General features: G+C 37.0%; 1 protein-coding gene across 1 annotated transcript in view; it reads right to left on the bottom strand.

Annotated features, from left to right (window-relative positions):
- Positions 1 to 18514, bottom strand: part of LOC113683980 (myoferlin) — a 59015-nt gene that overhangs the window by 31932 nt on the left and 8569 nt on the right. The window contains exons 2-31 of the mRNA XM_089197325.1: positions 17246 to 17301; positions 16852 to 16943; positions 15793 to 15898; positions 15264 to 15406; positions 14336 to 14390; positions 14083 to 14214; positions 13914 to 13976; positions 13342 to 13392; positions 12872 to 12902; positions 12414 to 12484; positions 11936 to 11983; positions 11780 to 11830; positions 11321 to 11367; positions 10404 to 10486; positions 10056 to 10105; positions 9924 to 9977; positions 9301 to 9369; positions 8984 to 9027; positions 8093 to 8169; positions 7850 to 7950; positions 7401 to 7514; positions 6553 to 6652; positions 5837 to 6033; positions 5376 to 5482; positions 4248 to 4323; positions 3715 to 3825; positions 1951 to 2103; positions 1144 to 1293; positions 919 to 996; positions 436 to 515 (exon numbers count right to left, since the gene is read on the bottom strand). Of these exons, the coding sequence (XP_089053451.1) occupies positions 436 to 515; positions 919 to 996; positions 1144 to 1293; positions 1951 to 2103; positions 3715 to 3825; positions 4248 to 4323; positions 5376 to 5482; positions 5837 to 6033; positions 6553 to 6652; positions 7401 to 7514; positions 7850 to 7950; positions 8093 to 8169; positions 8984 to 9027; positions 9301 to 9369; positions 9924 to 9977; positions 10056 to 10105; positions 10404 to 10486; positions 11321 to 11367; positions 11780 to 11830; positions 11936 to 11983; positions 12414 to 12484; positions 12872 to 12902; positions 13342 to 13392; positions 13914 to 13976; positions 14083 to 14214; positions 14336 to 14390; positions 15264 to 15406; positions 15793 to 15898; positions 16852 to 16943; positions 17246 to 17301 (2590 nt within the window). The remainder of the gene's footprint in view (positions 1 to 435; positions 516 to 918; positions 997 to 1143; positions 1294 to 1950; positions 2104 to 3714; positions 3826 to 4247; positions 4324 to 5375; positions 5483 to 5836; positions 6034 to 6552; positions 6653 to 7400; positions 7515 to 7849; positions 7951 to 8092; positions 8170 to 8983; positions 9028 to 9300; positions 9370 to 9923; positions 9978 to 10055; positions 10106 to 10403; positions 10487 to 11320; positions 11368 to 11779; positions 11831 to 11935; positions 11984 to 12413; positions 12485 to 12871; positions 12903 to 13341; positions 13393 to 13913; positions 13977 to 14082; positions 14215 to 14335; positions 14391 to 15263; positions 15407 to 15792; positions 15899 to 16851; positions 16944 to 17245; positions 17302 to 18514) is intronic.

Consider the following 18514-nt stretch of genomic DNA (forward strand, 5'->3'; position numbering starts at 1 on the left):
ACGTGTTGACAACGTATTGAAGGTGGTTGGGGGTAGGCAGGTTGATTTTACAGTAGAGGGGGGACCTTTCCTCAAAGTGTTGCTGGCCAGATCCTTTTATTCCTTCAGGTTATCACTCTTTTGACATGTGCCCTCACACGCCTTCTTTACCCACTTCTTTGAATTTAAGGGTAAGCCATAAGTAGTTCAAATGAAGAGAGCACGATGAGTAGCCTGGCCTGCAGCAAATTTTCTACCCGTAGCGATTTAAAATTGATCACGAAATCAGCAAGGAGCTTGAAAATTTCAATATAGAGAATGTTCGATTGAATATTTCGATCAAATTTATTGGAAAATGAGTAATTTTAATTTTTCAGGCTAAAAATTTGGAAATATGTTTGGAAAATGAGAATCAGTAAGGCAGCTAGAAACGTTTAAGTTAAAAACAAACCTGACCTCATTTCCGGAGCTATGTACCAGTCTCCTTCAAATTCCCAACCTTCAGGGGCCTGAAACTTTTTTTTGGGTAGTGGTAGCTGAGGACGAAAATCAAAATATTTACCACTATAAATAGCTAATAATTAGTTAACATACAAACAGAACAGTTACTGTTAAGTTATTGGAATGATTCTTACAAGATGAAGAACAAATGCAGCCTGCTCAGAGGAAAGTATAAATGTGAAACATTCGTTGTTTGTTAGTATGTTAACTATAGGAATAAGCAACAAAGAGACAACGATACACAATGAATAAATAGATGATAGTTCTAGTGTAATCTAAAAGGACGGACCAGATTTCAGCAAAGTACATGTTATAGTCGTTTTTCTCAAATATCAGATGAGGTAAGTGACAGAAAAGAAAAACAGGATAGAATAGGAAAATCAGTACTGTGATAATGATATTCTGAATTCGTTTAGTCGGTTAAGCTAGAAGTCATACCTCTCCACTGGCATTCGAAAATCCTGGTCTTGTGAGGGCTTTCTTCGTCCAAAAACCAATTTTGACTTCGTTTTCATACTGCAAAAGAAGTAACAATTTCGTAATCAAAAGCGCTATAATTACGATTGAATAGAATATTTCACTGGACTGAACATTCGAAAAACTGAACGTGTATCAGATTTTTTTTCGTTAGCAATCACAGAATTAATCGTACAGTGCACTGACCGTTTCTGCTAAGACGCCAAAATCGCCTTCTCTTTGCTCGCGTGCAGTCCAGTTACTCTGATACTGCTCAAGTCCGAACCACAGCTCGACTCGGACGATTGCGGGTAGTTCTGGGTGATCTGCAATGTTTAGGGCCTTCTTACCAGGGTACTAGAAGGGGAAAAAAGGGAACTCTGTCAGTAGCATATCGCACTAAAGATTTCTCTTAGTTCAGTTCGCACTATATCCGATCACGAAAGTTTGTTTCTGTGCCTGTTTATGACAAATGTTTACCATCTTTCTCTATTAGAAGATTAATGAAATACAAGTAAAAACTGGATTTCTTCCAGTATATTTGCGGGCTTATTTCGGTGATTCGAGTGTTTTGCTTCTGCTCAATATTCTCAAGATTTCTTCATTTATATTATAAGTAGGTGGACACATGATAGTCCCTTTGCAATTTGGAAAACATAGTAATTATTCGTTCTTATATATTCTACATTCCTCTCGAAATCATGTGATTAACTGTAGCAAGAACCTAGGCAATGCTCGGGAACAAATGGAGGGAGTTATCTGTATCACATGGTAACCCCATCATTACCTGGAACTTTGGTCTTGCATCACATATGTATCTACCGCTGATTAACAAGACCGCGGTATTCTCTTAGGGAAAAGTTACGTTCGCATAGACACTGCAATTAAAATATCTGAATTTTCTTTGTAATGATTAAATCATTACATAAGTAAAACTAAACTTCACACATTTTCTGAAACTGACTCGCTAAAACGGAAATGTTGCCCCCGCCTCTAAATAAATTGGTGAATTACCTTCATTTCAATCTCCATTGTTTTGCCGCAAAATTTACCACAGGCTTCCTCCTTGGGTGAAAACAAGACATAGTAGGCTGGTATCCTGTGGTAGGCAATTCTCGTTGAGCCACTGATCATCCAGAGGATAACATCGGGTAGGCTGTTTTGAGGCTGTATCAGTTGTAGAAGATTAAGATCAAAATGAATTGTATATCATGAATGGGAAGAGTTACCTTAAGGCCTGTCATGAATTTGAATGGGCAAAAGCTGACAAAGCTGTTGACTAATTAACCCTTTGATCCGTAAGAGTGACTGTTATCTAATTTCTCCTAACAATATCACCTTCGAGTCAAACATTAAGGTCACGAGAATAAAGGAAATGATCACCAACTTAAGAGGCTTTTGATTATAAAACAAATTCTCCTTGTCTGCACCTTAAGAAATGTATAGAGAACAGTATGGAGAATGTGCCTACTGAGGTTAGGGTGTAAAGGGTTAAGAACTAAAAGAATTCAGCACCTAAATAGTGAAGACCAGTTACTAAATCTCATCTCCTGGCAATAAACTCTTGCATTGAACAGTGTGAGCAACTCCCTCCGTATGCCAACAGAAGTTTTTCTTCGTCTTAAAAGATTTTTCTGTTTTGAACGTCATCAGTTTTCATCAATGATTGGGCGATAGCAATTCAGCCAGATAAAACGCATGAACGAATTTTCAGACAATTCAAGTATTCCGACACACATAAAGATTAATTAAGTCACTGGTCATATTCACGCACGATCAACAAAGCACCTTCTTTTTCGTTAGTTGAAAGTCTAGACAATGTTATGTTTCACCTACTCATTTAAGTTAGAAATTATGTTTAGATCTTCAAGACTTCAAAGGAGAGCACCAAAGCTTTTGAGATTGTCTTCAAAATATTGCTACATTTTTAATTCAAACCATGCTTAATTGAACTGAAGCAAAGTAAACAACGTTATAATTCACTACAGCAAATATTAACTAACTTCAGAAAGAAGATAGAATCTCTAAGTGTTATTATAGTTTGAACTTTATACAGTGTGTTTCAACAGGGCAGCTTAAAAAGTGTCTATGGAAACCTTGCCTCTAATAATACCCAAGTACAATTACATCTCTATGAAAAGTTAGCAAAACCTGCTTTGGTTAAGGAACTGAAGAAAAATTCTTTCAAACTTTGCTTGAATTTGAACTGAAAGCTCCTTTTAATCAGAGCGCTATGATGTGTGTGCAGTAACGTTTTTGCTAGCTGACAAAGACCTAGTTAAAATTCCGAACAAAGAACTGAAAAACTATTGAATGTGATTCTTTCTTTGTTTATCCTGTGTGTTTACTTTGTTTTGCCAAAAATTTGTGTTTTCGTTCTGATGGCAACTGCCGGAATTAACAATGTTTCCAAGATTTTGTCGTTCTACTCTTTCACACTGATGCTTAGTAATTCTTCTCTAAACCTGTTGTGTACTGCTGGAAGATGAGACACATTCGAAATGCTATCAGAGCCACTAAACGGAATTTACGGAGACGCGCATGTAATTCAAGGAGTGGTAACCTCTACTTCGTCGCCTTTTCCTGGGAGAGAGAAGGAGTTCCTACTCAAGAGAGGGTTGATAGATGCTAGGACAACAGAGCGAAGCTTGAATTAGATACTCAGAAATACTAAAAAAAAAAACTAGTCGTCTAGAAAGAAAATTTTAGTCGAGAAGCGTACGAGAGGAAACTTAATGTGCATCAAATTGGCATTTGCCTTTAATTCTTTATACTGACCTCTTCTGCAAGGTCTTGTAACCGCTGAAGAAATCCGTTTACATCTGAGAGCGCGTCTTCAACGTTTGTTGCTTTTTCTTTAAGCTCCGTGGCGTCCTGTGCGATAGAGCGCTGAAAAAGATTATAACATAAGGAGAACAGATTGTTTAAACTATTGCAAGGGTACTGAGAATTTTCATAGCTTGAAACTTTTTTCACTTCATATTTAATTTGTTATTGTTTATTCAATTTGAATCTTGGTTATTTTCATCATTTTTTTATTAGTTGCCTCTTTTTCGTTGAATTTTTTTCAGATCGACCTTCACCAGGTCTCATTCATGCAAACCTTTTGTCAATTTTCATTAGTCTAAGAAAAGACACAAAAAAAGGTATTATTTCACAATCACAAGATCTTAGTGGGAATGCCCACCTATTATGAAACTCTTTGTTTGCAAGATCAATTAAATTAAATAAATGTGTTCGAGCACGATTAGAGTATGCTGCGAACTTTTTTCTCGGAAAAATTCTACTAAATTGAATAACAGCAGCTTTACCAACTCGCATCTTCTCTCACGGTCCCGCTTCATATCGAGTTTGTTTGTCTTCCCTTTCAAGTTAGGGAGGCTATTGCTGGATGAAAAGAAAGTAAATGAGGATTTTGGAAAGCATAAAAAAGCAATTCTTTTAAGTGAAAGACGGCCTCTGGCTCGTGATTTACAAATTTTTTTAGTGTTCTCCCAACATCTTGAGTAAGTAATCACAGTGGTAATTCTATGGAGAAGGCGGTACATTACTTTATAATAAAAAATTTAATTTCCTATTGGTTTTACCAGTACAGTAAACGATAGGTTTTTGACAAATTAGGCAGCTCGCAGTGTCTCAATTGTTTTCAAATTTGTATATCGTATGCAGAGCTCAAACATTAGCTGTTTTTTGGACTGCATTATACTTAAACTAACTCACCTCTCTAACTCTCAACCCTTTATGACCGAGAATAGTAAAAAATTGGTGCGTTTACTGTTTTACTTCTGCTAACGATATCTAACCCCTCCATTAGCACGGCCGTAGCCTCACATAGATAACGCATTGAAACAAACTGATAAGAAAACCTGAAAAACGTTACCCACTCTCTTTTTGCCAATTTACCCTTTAACAAGTCTTGTTATTCTGTCCTAATTTTTTCAATCCATGCACCATCTGTCGGGTTTTGCATTGATCTTGAGGCTTTGTATGCATTAAAATAGTTGCTACTTATTTATGACTCTTCGTTCAATATTGAAATTGCCGAGAATTTCACGAACAAGTCCCTTAAAATGGTTCGATTCAACCATAATACAATTTGGGTTACTTATGATAGACTTCGCTTTATCCATGCAAGTGCATCCAATGCACGACTTGATTTTCATGACTGCCTCATAACATTATCAGTGCTTTTTTCTTGTTCGGTCTTTAACGAATTTTGTGTCGATTATCGAAAGATTGGTCGGCATATGACCCTTTGTTCAAACAGAAACAGGAGCGTCGGGATCAAAGGATCCATTTATTACGTTTAAAACTTGTATAAGTCCAGCAGATCTTGATTAAGAGGCATTTCTCTTGGTTATGTATGTATCTTTGAATAAACCTATCATGAAATTTCATGCACCAGTATATTTTACAAATTATGTAACGTCCCAAGTAACCTGCAGTCTACGATAAGCTGGTCCAGTAAAGAGAACAAACAAGAAGCCCTGTCTACTTCCGGTGCATTGGTGGCGATCATATACATCACTTCCGTTATTTTATTTTTCTGGGGAGAGAAAAAGTTTCTTGGTTAAAGGCAATTTCCGTTAATCTACGCTGAGGATACAGCAAATGTATTGCTTCTGTGATATGATTTCCATGTCATCTTCAATATCAAACAAATATCTCACGAATTCACTACTTCAGCTCAGTTCTGTCAAGGTTTTACGCTCCTTGAACCAAACCCTTTTTCTAGATTTGATTTTGAAAAATTTGTCCGCAGTGAAAAACCTGACTGAAAATGCGCGTGTTGCTTGAAATGATAGCTCCCTGAAATTTTGCTCCACTGAAGGGGACTCTTTTTCTGTTAGAACAAAAGCAAGGCTCATGCAGAAGCGTTTAAAGTAGCACTTGGTCTTACCACGCGATCAATAATCCTCAGCAGGGCATTTAAGGGTTCCAGTCTGAAGGATATGTTCTCCCAATAACTTTCCACGCACACACAAGGCTTTTCGCTGCTCCAGGGAAGATAGTAATAGTTACTTCCATCATACACTGCGTTACAAGGGGGCGTGTTGGAAGGTGCCACCGACTCATCCATCATGTTGCCATAGTTACCTACAAAGTAACAGCTCTCATCAGCTGGGAAAATTGTTGAAAGAAGTTTCATTTCAAATAAATCTGATCTGTGTAAATCTGGTACACTGTTGGGATATAGTTGTTGTTGCTAAAAGTCATTAATTGTAAATCATTTAAATTCTGTAACGAATACATTTACCTTTAAAGTAAACTGTGTTATATAAACTGTTTCGATACAGAACAATGATTGAGAAACCTTTTTGCAAAACAAGCTACTTTGTGCAATTTCCCGCTCATTTACAGACAATTTGTGAAAAGCCCTATGATAAATTTCAGCAACTAATTGCTGTCCTCTAACATTACATGTATGGTTGAGACCGAAGATCCCTTAGAAACAAAAAATCTGAAATGCTTGTTTTTAACTCACATTGGCACAGCAATACGTTCACATATTGGAGAAGAATCTTTAAAAATTTCGTTGCATCCCGCCATCATACAATCAGTTTACTTTAGTCCACTTTATAGGATTGCCAAGAGCAAAAAGAATGAAATTCTTACCGATGCTAACTTCAAATTCAATAGGCCCGTCTACATCAAACACCATGGAGGCTTCATAAAAGCAAGCAAACAACTTGTATTTGCTGCGACTCAGGTATGGCTTAAGAGAAACAACATTATTAAGGCCTCAGTATAAATGCGTGAATTTACACATTCATAGAAACTAGTCTGTACTTTTTATTAGTATAAAATTTGTGAGGTTTTCATTCGGTTGTATCGATTATAATCGGTTAGGGAACAAAGTGTTAGTCGCAAGTTCCGTGATTTACGAGAAATATTACGGGTAACTTAAAAATTGTATGAAGCTTTGAGACTGACACTCTAGTTACTGTTCATGATTGTATATGTAGGTATTACTTTAACGTCGGTCGTGGTGACTGACCCTTCGACAACTCTGACGGGAATCATCATTACTCGACTATGACAACCACTTTCTCAAGGTTTTCGAAACATCAGATATGATCACTGCACCACCGACAATAGTCTTTATCATGATTAACCTTAAACAAAAATCGTGCGACGCGTTCAAATGTTACCCCGAGGTTCAAACCATTGACTAACGGTAATACCTCAAAAAAACTTTTCTGAACCACAAGGTATCTTGTGTGTTACATGTGTTACACGTGTTGCATGAATGACGGAGCAGTGAAGGACTAGACCCCACCTGAGAAGCCCGTCAGAGCAATTTCTCGCCACACGCTTGGCGTTCACAACAATGAAAGATGTAGAAATAGTGATAATTTATTTCAATACTGTTAAAATAGGGATTTTTCTAAAGAAAAGCCTGTTTAAATGACTGTTTTGTTTAGTTTTATTTTCAGTGGAGTCTTTTTGCAGTTCAGCACTACCTGTACTCGAATAAGTTCTGGTCCTTTCATGACTTCCAGCTCCTTGTCAATCTCTTCACCCAACTTGGTCTCCAACTCCACCAGTAATCGCCCCCTATACGCCACTCCCTCCCCCTGTAAAATAAAAATGTTAATTAATCTCTTACAGTTATTAGAAATTGCTTTAGCTTGCATACTTTTTTCACGTGACTACAAAATAATATATGATCTAATATTTGCCAAACAGGGTTTTTTTAGCACAAATAAGTAACATTTCACATATTGATTCATGCATCAGGTCCTTTTCGGTGAATTAGCATTCGACGTAATTACAATTCAGTAAAGAACTGTTGTCTTCCAGATGAGACGTTCCTTAACAAAAATCAATTATTGGACGCATTCTGATCTATTTGTCGCCAGACACTACTTGAAAATGCACAACACAACTATATAAATAATTTTTCAAGTACCTTTCCATCATTTAGATCTTCATGCTCATCTGGAAGCTCAGAAAACTCCCTCGGGGAACCATAAAAATTTAACCAACAAGGACCAAACGTTGGAAGAAATCCTAGACATTGACAAATTATTCGCTCATTAGTTGCAGATAAAGTAGTCAATAAAGGAAATGAATTGATAAAAAACGAACAATTTGAGGAAAATAGAAAGGTAACGTAGATTTTTATCATGTCATACAGACTATATCATGTAACCTTCTTCTCCTTGTCCAGACATCGAGGCAAGAGAAAGAAAAGTAGTTGCAATACAATCATCATCAGATAGACGATCCCTGAAGGAAAAAAATACGAACTTTCAAACAACATTCCCGAGAACCTGCCAATGCATTTCTTGAATATACACATTGTTTTTTAGAGAGAAATTTTACGTGTACAGTGTGTTAAGTTCTCTGATGTATATAATCCTCGAATCAAAGGAGGCACGCTTTCTTATCTAGTAGCACTATACCTTGCCTCGATTAATTTTCCCTATTGCCGTTTGTATACTGTTATCGTACGTTCCTATAATTACTTGTGTTGAAATATTGCAAACATGCTTATTCCTTGATACATAACACCCGTACAAGGGGCTCGACAACAATAAACGTTTTTCAAAAATGTCTGGCAACGTCCCAAGCAAAGTGAAGGACTTAATATTCACCCACGCTAGAACTGTCCACATAAGTGAATCTTCCTTTGAAAACACATACATTTTATGTGTTTATCGCACGCACAAGAACGCTTGGAAATGCAAATGAAAATGAAAAGGAGTGACCCATTTTTCGGTAGAGGTTTTTCAAAAAACGGAGCGTTTAAAGGACGATGTATTTTCTTTACCCTTGAAAACGTTTTAAATATCTACGGTTTTATCAGCGTTGTTTGCGATGTAGTTGGATGATATGCAAAAACGCTGTAAAGCAATATGCATTCTCGAACAAGAACGCCTAGGTTGAGATGAGGCCTTTCGAAACTGGTTTCGAAAGACTCTATTTTCATGAGCGTTTTCGAATGTTTCAGTGTAGATGATGGAAAAAACGCATCAAAAGATATTGGTGTGGAGGAGGCTTAAGAGTAAAGAGTGTAGTTTTGGTTAGCTTATTCACTCACCAATCGGACAATTGGATTTTCACTCTCTGACACATTGATGGAAACTGAAGGAGAGAAATTTTTAAACGGTACAGTTGACAGGAATCTATTATGGTGGAAACGTTAAACCAGAAATATCACTTATGCGAGCAGGTAGACTGATTTGAAAGATTTCTTCTGTAAAAGAAATTCTCAAGTGAATTTCCAGAAATTTTTATTAGAAGGGATGAACAATACACTAAACTGTATAAAACAAAAACAGAAGGAAAAGATCTCACCCTTACGAAAGAATATAGTTTATAAGGTTGTAAACAACCGATTAAATTGTTTACTCTTACCATGAAAGGAACTTTGATGATCTCCTTAAATTCTGGGCAGTCTGTCTTGTATTTGACAGAGGTGCGATTCTGTATCAAGAGAAATGAAATACTTTGCCTTCGTTCATTGATTATTGCTATTTTTCATGCATATTGTCGGATTTAGAAAGACGTTCCAAAGAGGACGTGGATTTTATGAGTCTGTAAGTCCCACTTTGTTATTTTTGTTGTTGTTTATTGTTGTTGTCGTTGTCGACGTTGTTGATGTTGATAATGCTGTTTTTTTGGCTGTATTTGTAATTATATCTGTTGTTGTTGTTGATTATGCTGTTGTTTTTGTCGTTGTTATTATTGTTGTTGTTGTTGTTGTTTTTTGTGAATGCTGTTGTTGTTATTGTTGTTGTTAATGCTGTTGTTGTTGTTGTTGCAGTCATACCTTTTGCGCTTACAACAAGCAGTCGTACCGGCTTTCAAATTATTTTTCCTCGTGGTTAACACGACAGGTATGGGCTTAGAGAGTCACTTTTTAAAAGTAGCTTCTCATCACAGACGTAAGCGAAAACTTCCTTGCGAGCCAGCATTGTTTCCATGTAGAAGGTTAATCTGATCAGATTATGACAAACACAAAGAAACATGTACAATACCTCTTTTCCACAAAACTGAAATAGAACGTAGGGATCCACAAGCTTTTCATCCTCCTATCGAAAAAAATGAGATTTGACTTTTGTTCTGCTTTTTATTCTATCTTTTGTTTGCGTCTGATGAGAGAGTATTACCTGTTGCATGTTGAAAAATTTCTTGACACCTTGCATCACAGCTGTATCCACTACAAACACAAAATTAGACAAATTAGAGCCACATCTTTGGGTTGTACCATTTTTTTTTTTCTGGCATCTCTCTTTCACGATAGTTCTCGAGCTGAACGACCGACGACACAGTTGTATTCTATAATCATCATGTTAGAGCTCTAAATACTACTATTTTGCTACTTTACATCGCATAATTTTTAGTGGTAATTTTTTTGAGCTAAAATATTACGATTTTCTTTTCGGTGTACAAAAATTCTCTCTGGAGAACCTGTAATTATTCGACCCATAACTGATAACACTACCTAATTAACTTACTCTGAGGAAGATCCTCCGCTCGATAAACTTTGAAAGTAAAAACTGCGTCTTGAAGACCGACTCCAGCAGGCCTAAGAAGATTACTGTAAAAAAAATAATCGATATGAAAGGAACAAATCAAACTAAGGAAACTGACAAAACAACAAAAAAAACCAACCAAGCTAAAACGAAAAAATGTTTCAGCGACTTTCACGGCTTTTGTGATTCCCAAGTGTTTGATGAATTCCATAGGCTAAGTATATAGTAGTCTACGTATAGACTACTCTATCTAGCCCCTCGGTTCCTCATTATAAGCACTTCGGCACCAGCTTCTCCGCGTTTGCAGAATAATAGTATTACGGTTTGAGCAACGAAAACCGGCGAGACGTCTATAAGGGGCCTGGTTAGTTGTAGCACCAGACCCCTGTCAAACCTCTCCTTGACTCGTCTCAAATCTTCCTGCTGGTAGAGAAACGCGCGTCCTGCAGAGCTAATTATTGAGGACTTGTTCGTAATTATAAGCTATGAAATATTTCGCAATATAACGATACCAAATAACTACGGTGCGAATGCATGCATAGGTAGTTACTTCATAAATAACGATTGTTGACCCAAAGTTCGCGTAACAGCACATAGCCATCGACTCTTAAAATAGATTGACTTTTGCCTTAGTTACTCTGGATCATGATGTAGCTCATATATTCGTAATAAAAAGTTATCTTATGTCACTGCAAATCCTTCGCAAAAGCAAAAACATAATTAAGTTTGCGAGCTTTTGTTAGAAAGTGATAGGACAAACTGTACAAGAACGACAAACTGGCACCGAGCAGATAATTAGTATTCTTCGGGAAACATGACATGAGAAAAAATGAAAGCATATGAGAGAGCTTTTAAGATAAATTTGTAAAATTGCTTATTAAATTCATAAAGGTACTCACGCCTCAATGTCGTCAGAACCGTCCTCTCCGGCGAGCTTAGACAGAGGCTGAGAATAAATAAAAATTCATCAAAAAAGTAAAACTTAATTACAGTTACAGTCATTCACATAGTTGTAAAGGACTTGTCTGAAAGTACTTTTGTAATTTTGTTTGGTTTAACTTATGTCTTCTTTTTAACAACTTTCCTCGTGATAAATTTGTTATCTCCCTTTTCTCAATTAGCAATGGAACATCGCCATTACATTTGATGGCTCTAATCAGGTTTAATTTCCTGCGCCATTTTCTTGGGCGAAGTTTATGTTTTTCCGTTTCGGAACCGCAAGTGACCGTGATCGGACGTGTACATTAATCAATTACACAAATTTAACGCAACGCTGAAGAGAAAGTTGTGTCTATATCTTAAGGGAACCAGCAATAGAACGAAGTTTCGGCAAGAGTTAAGATTTATAGTTTTTTTACCGGTGGTTTGTCTCCAGGTCCCAGCACGGTTACTGTCGCTTTTAGGTAACCCTATAATCAAACGTGTAAGAGATGAAAATGTGTTATCGGTTTTACGTTAGACTTCTTAAAATCTCCACAAGGATTATAAACATATTTTTGTATGATCGCACTTACTGCTGGTGAGCCTCCTCTAGAAGTTCCTCGAACTCCTTTTGCGCTTTTCTGTTCATCAATGAAAAGAAAAAAATCAGCGAAAAAAAAACATGTCAGAACTTCAGAGACTTATTAGGGCAAACGGTATAATGTTATTTTTCCTCTCTGCCACTATTTTCATTCCCGCTCACCATGTTTTGGGTCTGTACCATTTTCCATTGTCCATTAGGTTTTTGTTTTGGTGGGGGAGAGTGGAGGGGGTGGTAGGCATTCATCCCACCCGCCAAAACCTTCCTAATGGCTACGGGCTTGTTTCGTCATCGTATTTTATATACTTCAAGCTGCATTTTATGTTTTCCTAACATATGCCCTTCAATCTTGCATCGGCGCTTTTTGTTAATCAGAGCTCTGATTCTCATAGAAACGTCTGGTTGGCCTCATAAATTGGTTCTATTATAGGGTAGCTGGCCTGTTTTTAAAAGGAAATAAATGAACCTACCTCTTCTGTTTCGTCGCCTCCTTTGTCTTTAGGATTGCTTAACAACATCCATTTACGAATAAAAGAATGACCTTAAAATTGAGATAGCAAAAAGAATAATGTTTTATCTTTTTAAGATATCTCATTATGCACATGTATACAATTGCTACACAGAGACATATTCTCTTGGTATCGAGGCATAAAATACGAAAAATCCACTGTGATGAAGAGGATCTGATTGATTGAATTTGTAATTGTCAAAGGTTTAAAAACAAAAGATAATTTATGACGATCAATAAGTGAAGTCTCAAGTGTGCCAAATGTATGTTGTTATGTTGCCTTAATGTCTGAAGATTGGCTGGATCGTCCTAATCTTCGTCGGTAAAATTAAAGCTGATCCAGATCAAACACAGAGATGGCTAACAATACCTTAAAAGCCAGCCATGTAGAGTCTAGCGTTACTTCATCAAACCACTTACCTGGCATGTCGTAAATTGAATAGATGTCAAGCTGAAAAAAAATTTACTCGTAACTCTAAGGCAAGCGGTATAAGATACAGCAATGTTAGAACGCCGTCGGAACTGATAACATGAAAGGTGGAATTCGATTCCAAATTGACACAAAAAAAGCAGTCATACCAGGCCACGTTTTTAGTACGAAGCACACAATGTTTTTCAAGAGGTCATTCTAAGTTGTTTGTATGCAGGGTGATACAAGAGAAATTAATGACACAACTTCCTCTATTGATCATGTTACAGTACTAATGTGCGGAAAATCTGCTTTGTTCAGTTTGCTCTTTACTCAGCTGGCTTCCCCGCTTTGGGTAACCATTTCATAGCTTATCAACTTAATATTTGTCGCAATTATTTAACCAAAATCTTAAATCTAAGGAATAGTTATCAAGTGTTCGTTGTGTTTTCCTCATTTCTGAAAATTTAATCTGGCTAACCTCGAAATAACCAAGTAGTGAGTCCGCACGGTACTTTCTGGAGTCGAAAACCTTAAGGAAGAAAGAGATAAAGTAAAATGAATATTTGCATATGGTTATTAACATTATGATATTAAGACTGGTCCTTTTTTTTAAGCCTTGCAAGCTGACATTGTTTAATTTAAAACAAACAATCAAACACAAGACATTCGTACAAAAAAGACGTCATCCACTAGAAAAGAAAAAACCAATAAAGCTTATGCTTAGAGGCGCTTAATTCAAATCATCTTAACTTGCAGGACTCGAAAAAAAATATGAACCAGCGCTTTACCCCTAAGAGTGACTGACTTCGAATTTCTCCGTACACTAACAGTATCATCCTTGAATCAAATGTAAAGGTGATTAGAAGAAAGGAAATATCATCAGCTGAAGAAGCTCCTGATAGTTAAAAAATACTCCCTGGAGGTAATTATAACATAGGAAATACATTGAGAATAGCACGGAGAACTTGCCTCCTGCCTTTTACAATAACAACAAGGGGTTAACAATACCGATGAAGTGGTTCATCAGTGTTGGGTTCCCTGTTTACTGACCTCAAACGACACTGTTTCTTCAAACAAGTCCATGGGTGCAGAGTGAAAATTGAAGGAGAAATTCTGTATGAAATGATGGAATTGAAGAAAATGACGCTTTTAGCTCTGAGATTTATTTTCTTAAGTTTGTGACATGTCCAGTCCATGCAAAAATGATTACATGACCAACCTCGTTAAATGCCGGATTGTTTGTGCATTTCTTGATTTTTGTGTCTCGGTCTTGATCAGCCACGCTCACTCGAACAACAGGGTGGATGTTACCTCCTGTTAACTGACGAGCTTCAAATACCTTTACACGTATCTGTTTCAAATCACACAGCAAAAGTTATTATGTGTGAAATATCTTAAGAGAAAAACCTCAGCTGTAAGAGAGTAGCGATTTGAAATGTTTTCATTATATATATTTGTATTATATTTCTTACCTGAAAATCCTGAGGCTTATTTGATAACGCCTTTCCCTTCTGTCCACGTCTGGTCCTGAAAATGTAATTCGGTTTTCAATAACTGATCATCTTGGAATGTAAGAAGCATTGGAAATGAAAGAATTTTACTCATTTCGACATTGAAGCACGAACTGGCTATTTCAAAAGGGGTGGGGGGGGGGGGGGCTAGCTATGAACTCACCTGACTATCACTCGTGTTTCGAAAAATTTATTAAAGATCACACTTTTTGTATTGATGGCAAAGGGCGCATACAAAAAGTGGGACATTTTCAATAGCACTCTTCATGGGGTCTACTTACAAACGCAATATGACGATGTATGTTAATCCTCTGACATTCAAGAGTAACTATCTATTTTCTGCTTACAATATAATCCCTGAACCAAATCAAATTCTCCTTGTAAAGATCTTGGGAAATGTATAAGGAACAGTATGTAGAGTTTGCCTACTGATGTAAGGCTGTTAAGGGTTAACAGGCCGCATAAAGTGCAAAACGCTACGTCAGTCTTGATTTATCCCTGTTCCGTTTTCTCAAATACTACATCGTGTTTTTCCTTATCAGCCGGACAAAAATATGTCAATGGTAGGCACAACTGGTGCTCTGTTAGATTCCTTTCTTACCACCTGAATTAATCAAATGACTGATTCATCGTTGTCCTACTACATTTCAGTTTGCAAAAGAAATCAGAGAACTATTTGCGCTCGTGGCTTGCAAACATGGTCGGTCAGCCAGTGATTAAACTTCTATAGCGTTATAGGCAAATGCCAACTGACTCACCGGCCATTAAAGCAAGCCAACAAAAAAAAATTATCTCCCCTGTCTATCAAAACAGTCTATCTAACCTGCTGTGGAGCAACGTATCATCGCACATAGCCAAGCCATTGACTACTTTTCAGAAGAGAACTTACCTTTTAACTCCTACTTTCCCTGGTTCTCCTCCAGTAGTTTCAAATTCTTTCACTTCTTCACCCTCCTCAATGCCACCTTCCTGTGCCTCTCCTTTGGCGGCGGATGGAGGAGGGTCGTAAGATAAGCTGATCTTAAGTTTAGCCTGGGTGTGAAATTATATAACAAGTTTAGTCGATGTAAGCGTTATAAAAAATAACGTAATGGAATTTTGAATGAACCAAATCAGTTTCAAAGAACTGCAAATTAGATCATTTTCTCAAAAGCAAGAACTTTTCTTACTTGCAACGCTATGATAAAAAATGAGTGATAATAAAGATTCTCATTTTAGAGTGTGTCATCAGGGATCGGAGGGGTATAGGGGAGAGGGGGAGGCTGGGGTGTTTTTGACGAAGGGGTTGTCTGAATGTACTTAAAACCTGAACTTCTTAACGGGAGGTTCGGGTCACCAGGGTGTCAACAGTGTAAGCTTTCTCTTCCTTACTTCTTGGATTAGCTTTTTCATGAAGATCATTACAAAATAGTACTTACGGGGGTGGCTCTTTGTTCGCCATCTACCAAATTAACCTCGGTGTCCACAGACTTACTTTTGGAGCGGACCAAATTGTTTAATTGAACTGTGGCTGAACCAAGAAGGCTGTAGGAGGAAGAGGTTTGATTAATTTTCTGCAATTTCGTTAATCAGTCGTAAAACAAACGTTCCTTTTTACAAACATGCCTTTTTTCGAAGAAAATATCCGATCAGCAGGATACTCATTAAACGTCAGCAGGAAAACAGCACAGCATGCTCAAACTGTGGTGAAATTTTTGTGCATGACACATCAAACAATAAACCGAGGTCAGTTCAGCAATAAACCGTTTTGAGTCTTTCAAGCTTTGAAAATAGAAAAGAAGCGTTCGAAAGAATACAACACGCCAGGTGTGCGAGAGGTGCACAAGAAACTTGTTCAGCAAACTTAAATGTTTATTTTTCAATAGCGAGATGAGAAAAATCAGAAAATGATCTCTGACTTTTTCTTTGATTGGTTGCAACTCATGACAACTTACGTTGCTTTCGGGACTAAGGAATTTCCTCTATTTGATTGTTATATTGAATATTTGCTAGGATTCATGACTATATGTTTCTACTTAGTTTAGTTTGAAATTTTGCTTCGGAGACCACCCTAACAAAATTGTCCGTTAACCTTTTTTCCGTTATCGACGAAGAATTAAAGGAGCGTGTTCTTAAAATGCCATTTCAGAACTGTACAGGTGTGTAGATCTATTGGCGTTCTCCCACAAATGCTACATCCTGATTAGCCACAAATCCGGCTGCAATCTGATTGGCCCCGCTATTCACTATCGATTTCTTGATAGATAGTGAGTAAAGTAGATAGCCTCACTATGTGCGGTCGTCGTAAACAAAATAAGATAGAAACATACGCCTGTCTTGTTGTTGCAAAACAAAAAGATTATTTGATCTTGATTTTTATTCGAGATAGTTGATTCAGGCATTGCCCTCATTAACTATCACGCGACATCTTTGGATCATTAGCCAATCGTTAGATAGTGTCAAGAGAAGAGTGCAATAAGAGATGAGTAAGTAATTACCGATTGGCTGTTATTTTCTCCCAGTCTTTAACCTTGAAAAGAAGTGTCTCTTGAGCTGACAACTCCTTTCCATTGAGGTCATATTCGAACTCCTAAACAAACCAAATACATCAATACATAAGCAAAGAATGCAAAGCTTTTCGTTCGAGTTGTGTGGTTGTATCCACTTCTGAGAGTGACTAAAATGGAATTTCTCCTCACAATATCGATACATTTTCAAGAATATATTTGACGAGAAGAAAGGAAAACACAGCTATGGGGAATCATGTCTGACTTTTCCACTGATGCTCTGAGAATAAGGTCAGAAATCAAAAATTCAAATTCTACGGAAGAGAAAGATAAGAAGTGATGTCTGGATTATGGCAGTAGTAAAGTCACCGATATAAACCTATACCTTGTTCCATTCAGGGTTGAGATTATCTTTGATGACGTCTGTCCTTTGTTCCTGGCCTGGAGTAGAATAAATCATATCACAGTGAAAGAGATGAAGAAGTTCACATTTCAGAGTTAAGAGCAAGGGAAACTTGAATTTCTCTCAGAACGTACACAGCTATATTTAAATCGTTTTTAAATCGTTGATGATGTATCACGAGGTAGCGACCATGATTACGGGCGTTAACAGTATTCGGATGGACGACTCTTTGATCTCTAAGAGTGACTGGCTTCTAATTAATTTTTCTTTACAACATCTTCCTTGAATTAAATACAAAGGTCAAGAACAGAAAGGAAATTATCACTAATTTAAAAAAGCTCCTGATTGTCAAACGAATTCTCCTTGTCAGTACCATAAGAGATTTAGAGAGGAAAGTATTGAGAACATGAATACTAATGTTGAGGTACAAAGGGTTAATTTGTCTAAGAGGGGGAAAAGTAATCACAAAATTAGCTTTGGGAACAATTTTTAAGACCATTAAAATAGTTGAAACGGGAAAATAATTTTGACGGAAAAGAGTATGTGGTTGATGCGAAACAAGTATGTCGCATACTTGTGCCGCCAAAAATGAGAAGAGCATAGACATTCTGCGAAGAGAAACTTTAACAGCATGTGACGAACACGATCTAGGACCAAAGAACATGCTTGGGAATTTCGTAATCCTAGGGAAATACTGTTGAAAAATGGACTAAATCATGGTTTTGTCAAATATTAGAAAAGGAATTTTTTGCAGACGAAAATCGCTCCAGCAATCAAAGGCCCATTCTTAACAGTATGCATGAACTGATTTATCAAATATGGCAAAAATTTCCGACCTTTTCCTTTCACAAAATTCTGGTTTTAGGAATTTCTCTGCTTCGTATATTTAGATAAATCCTCAGTGAGAACAAACCGCATAAGTTTTAATTTTCGATGTTTATGTACACGGAGAATTCCGTTTTAAAAGGACCTTTACATAATTAGTTCACGTTGCAAATATTTTTTTAGATCATGTGTTACATTTTCCAACTTAAAAGACCTGCTCTTTAACTGACTACCAATAAGAACAATTCATGCAAGAAAATAAAGAAATATTTTGGGTAAACAGCAGTTTTCCATAGCCATCCTGGCTTCTGAAGATTGCTTTTTCATTGTATCTCTTTAATTGAATAAGAAACAAAGCGATGGGTAGTATGCAGCTATGCTTTGTTAAGGGGGTTCAGTTCCTCAGGAAATTGTGGTGCTGAGTCA

This window comes from Pocillopora damicornis, chromosome 2 (genome assembly GCF_964200805.1).
Source record: "Pocillopora damicornis chromosome 2, jaPocDami1.2, whole genome shotgun sequence".
Lineage (NCBI taxonomy): Eukaryota > Metazoa > Cnidaria > Anthozoa > Scleractinia > Pocilloporidae > Pocillopora > Pocillopora damicornis.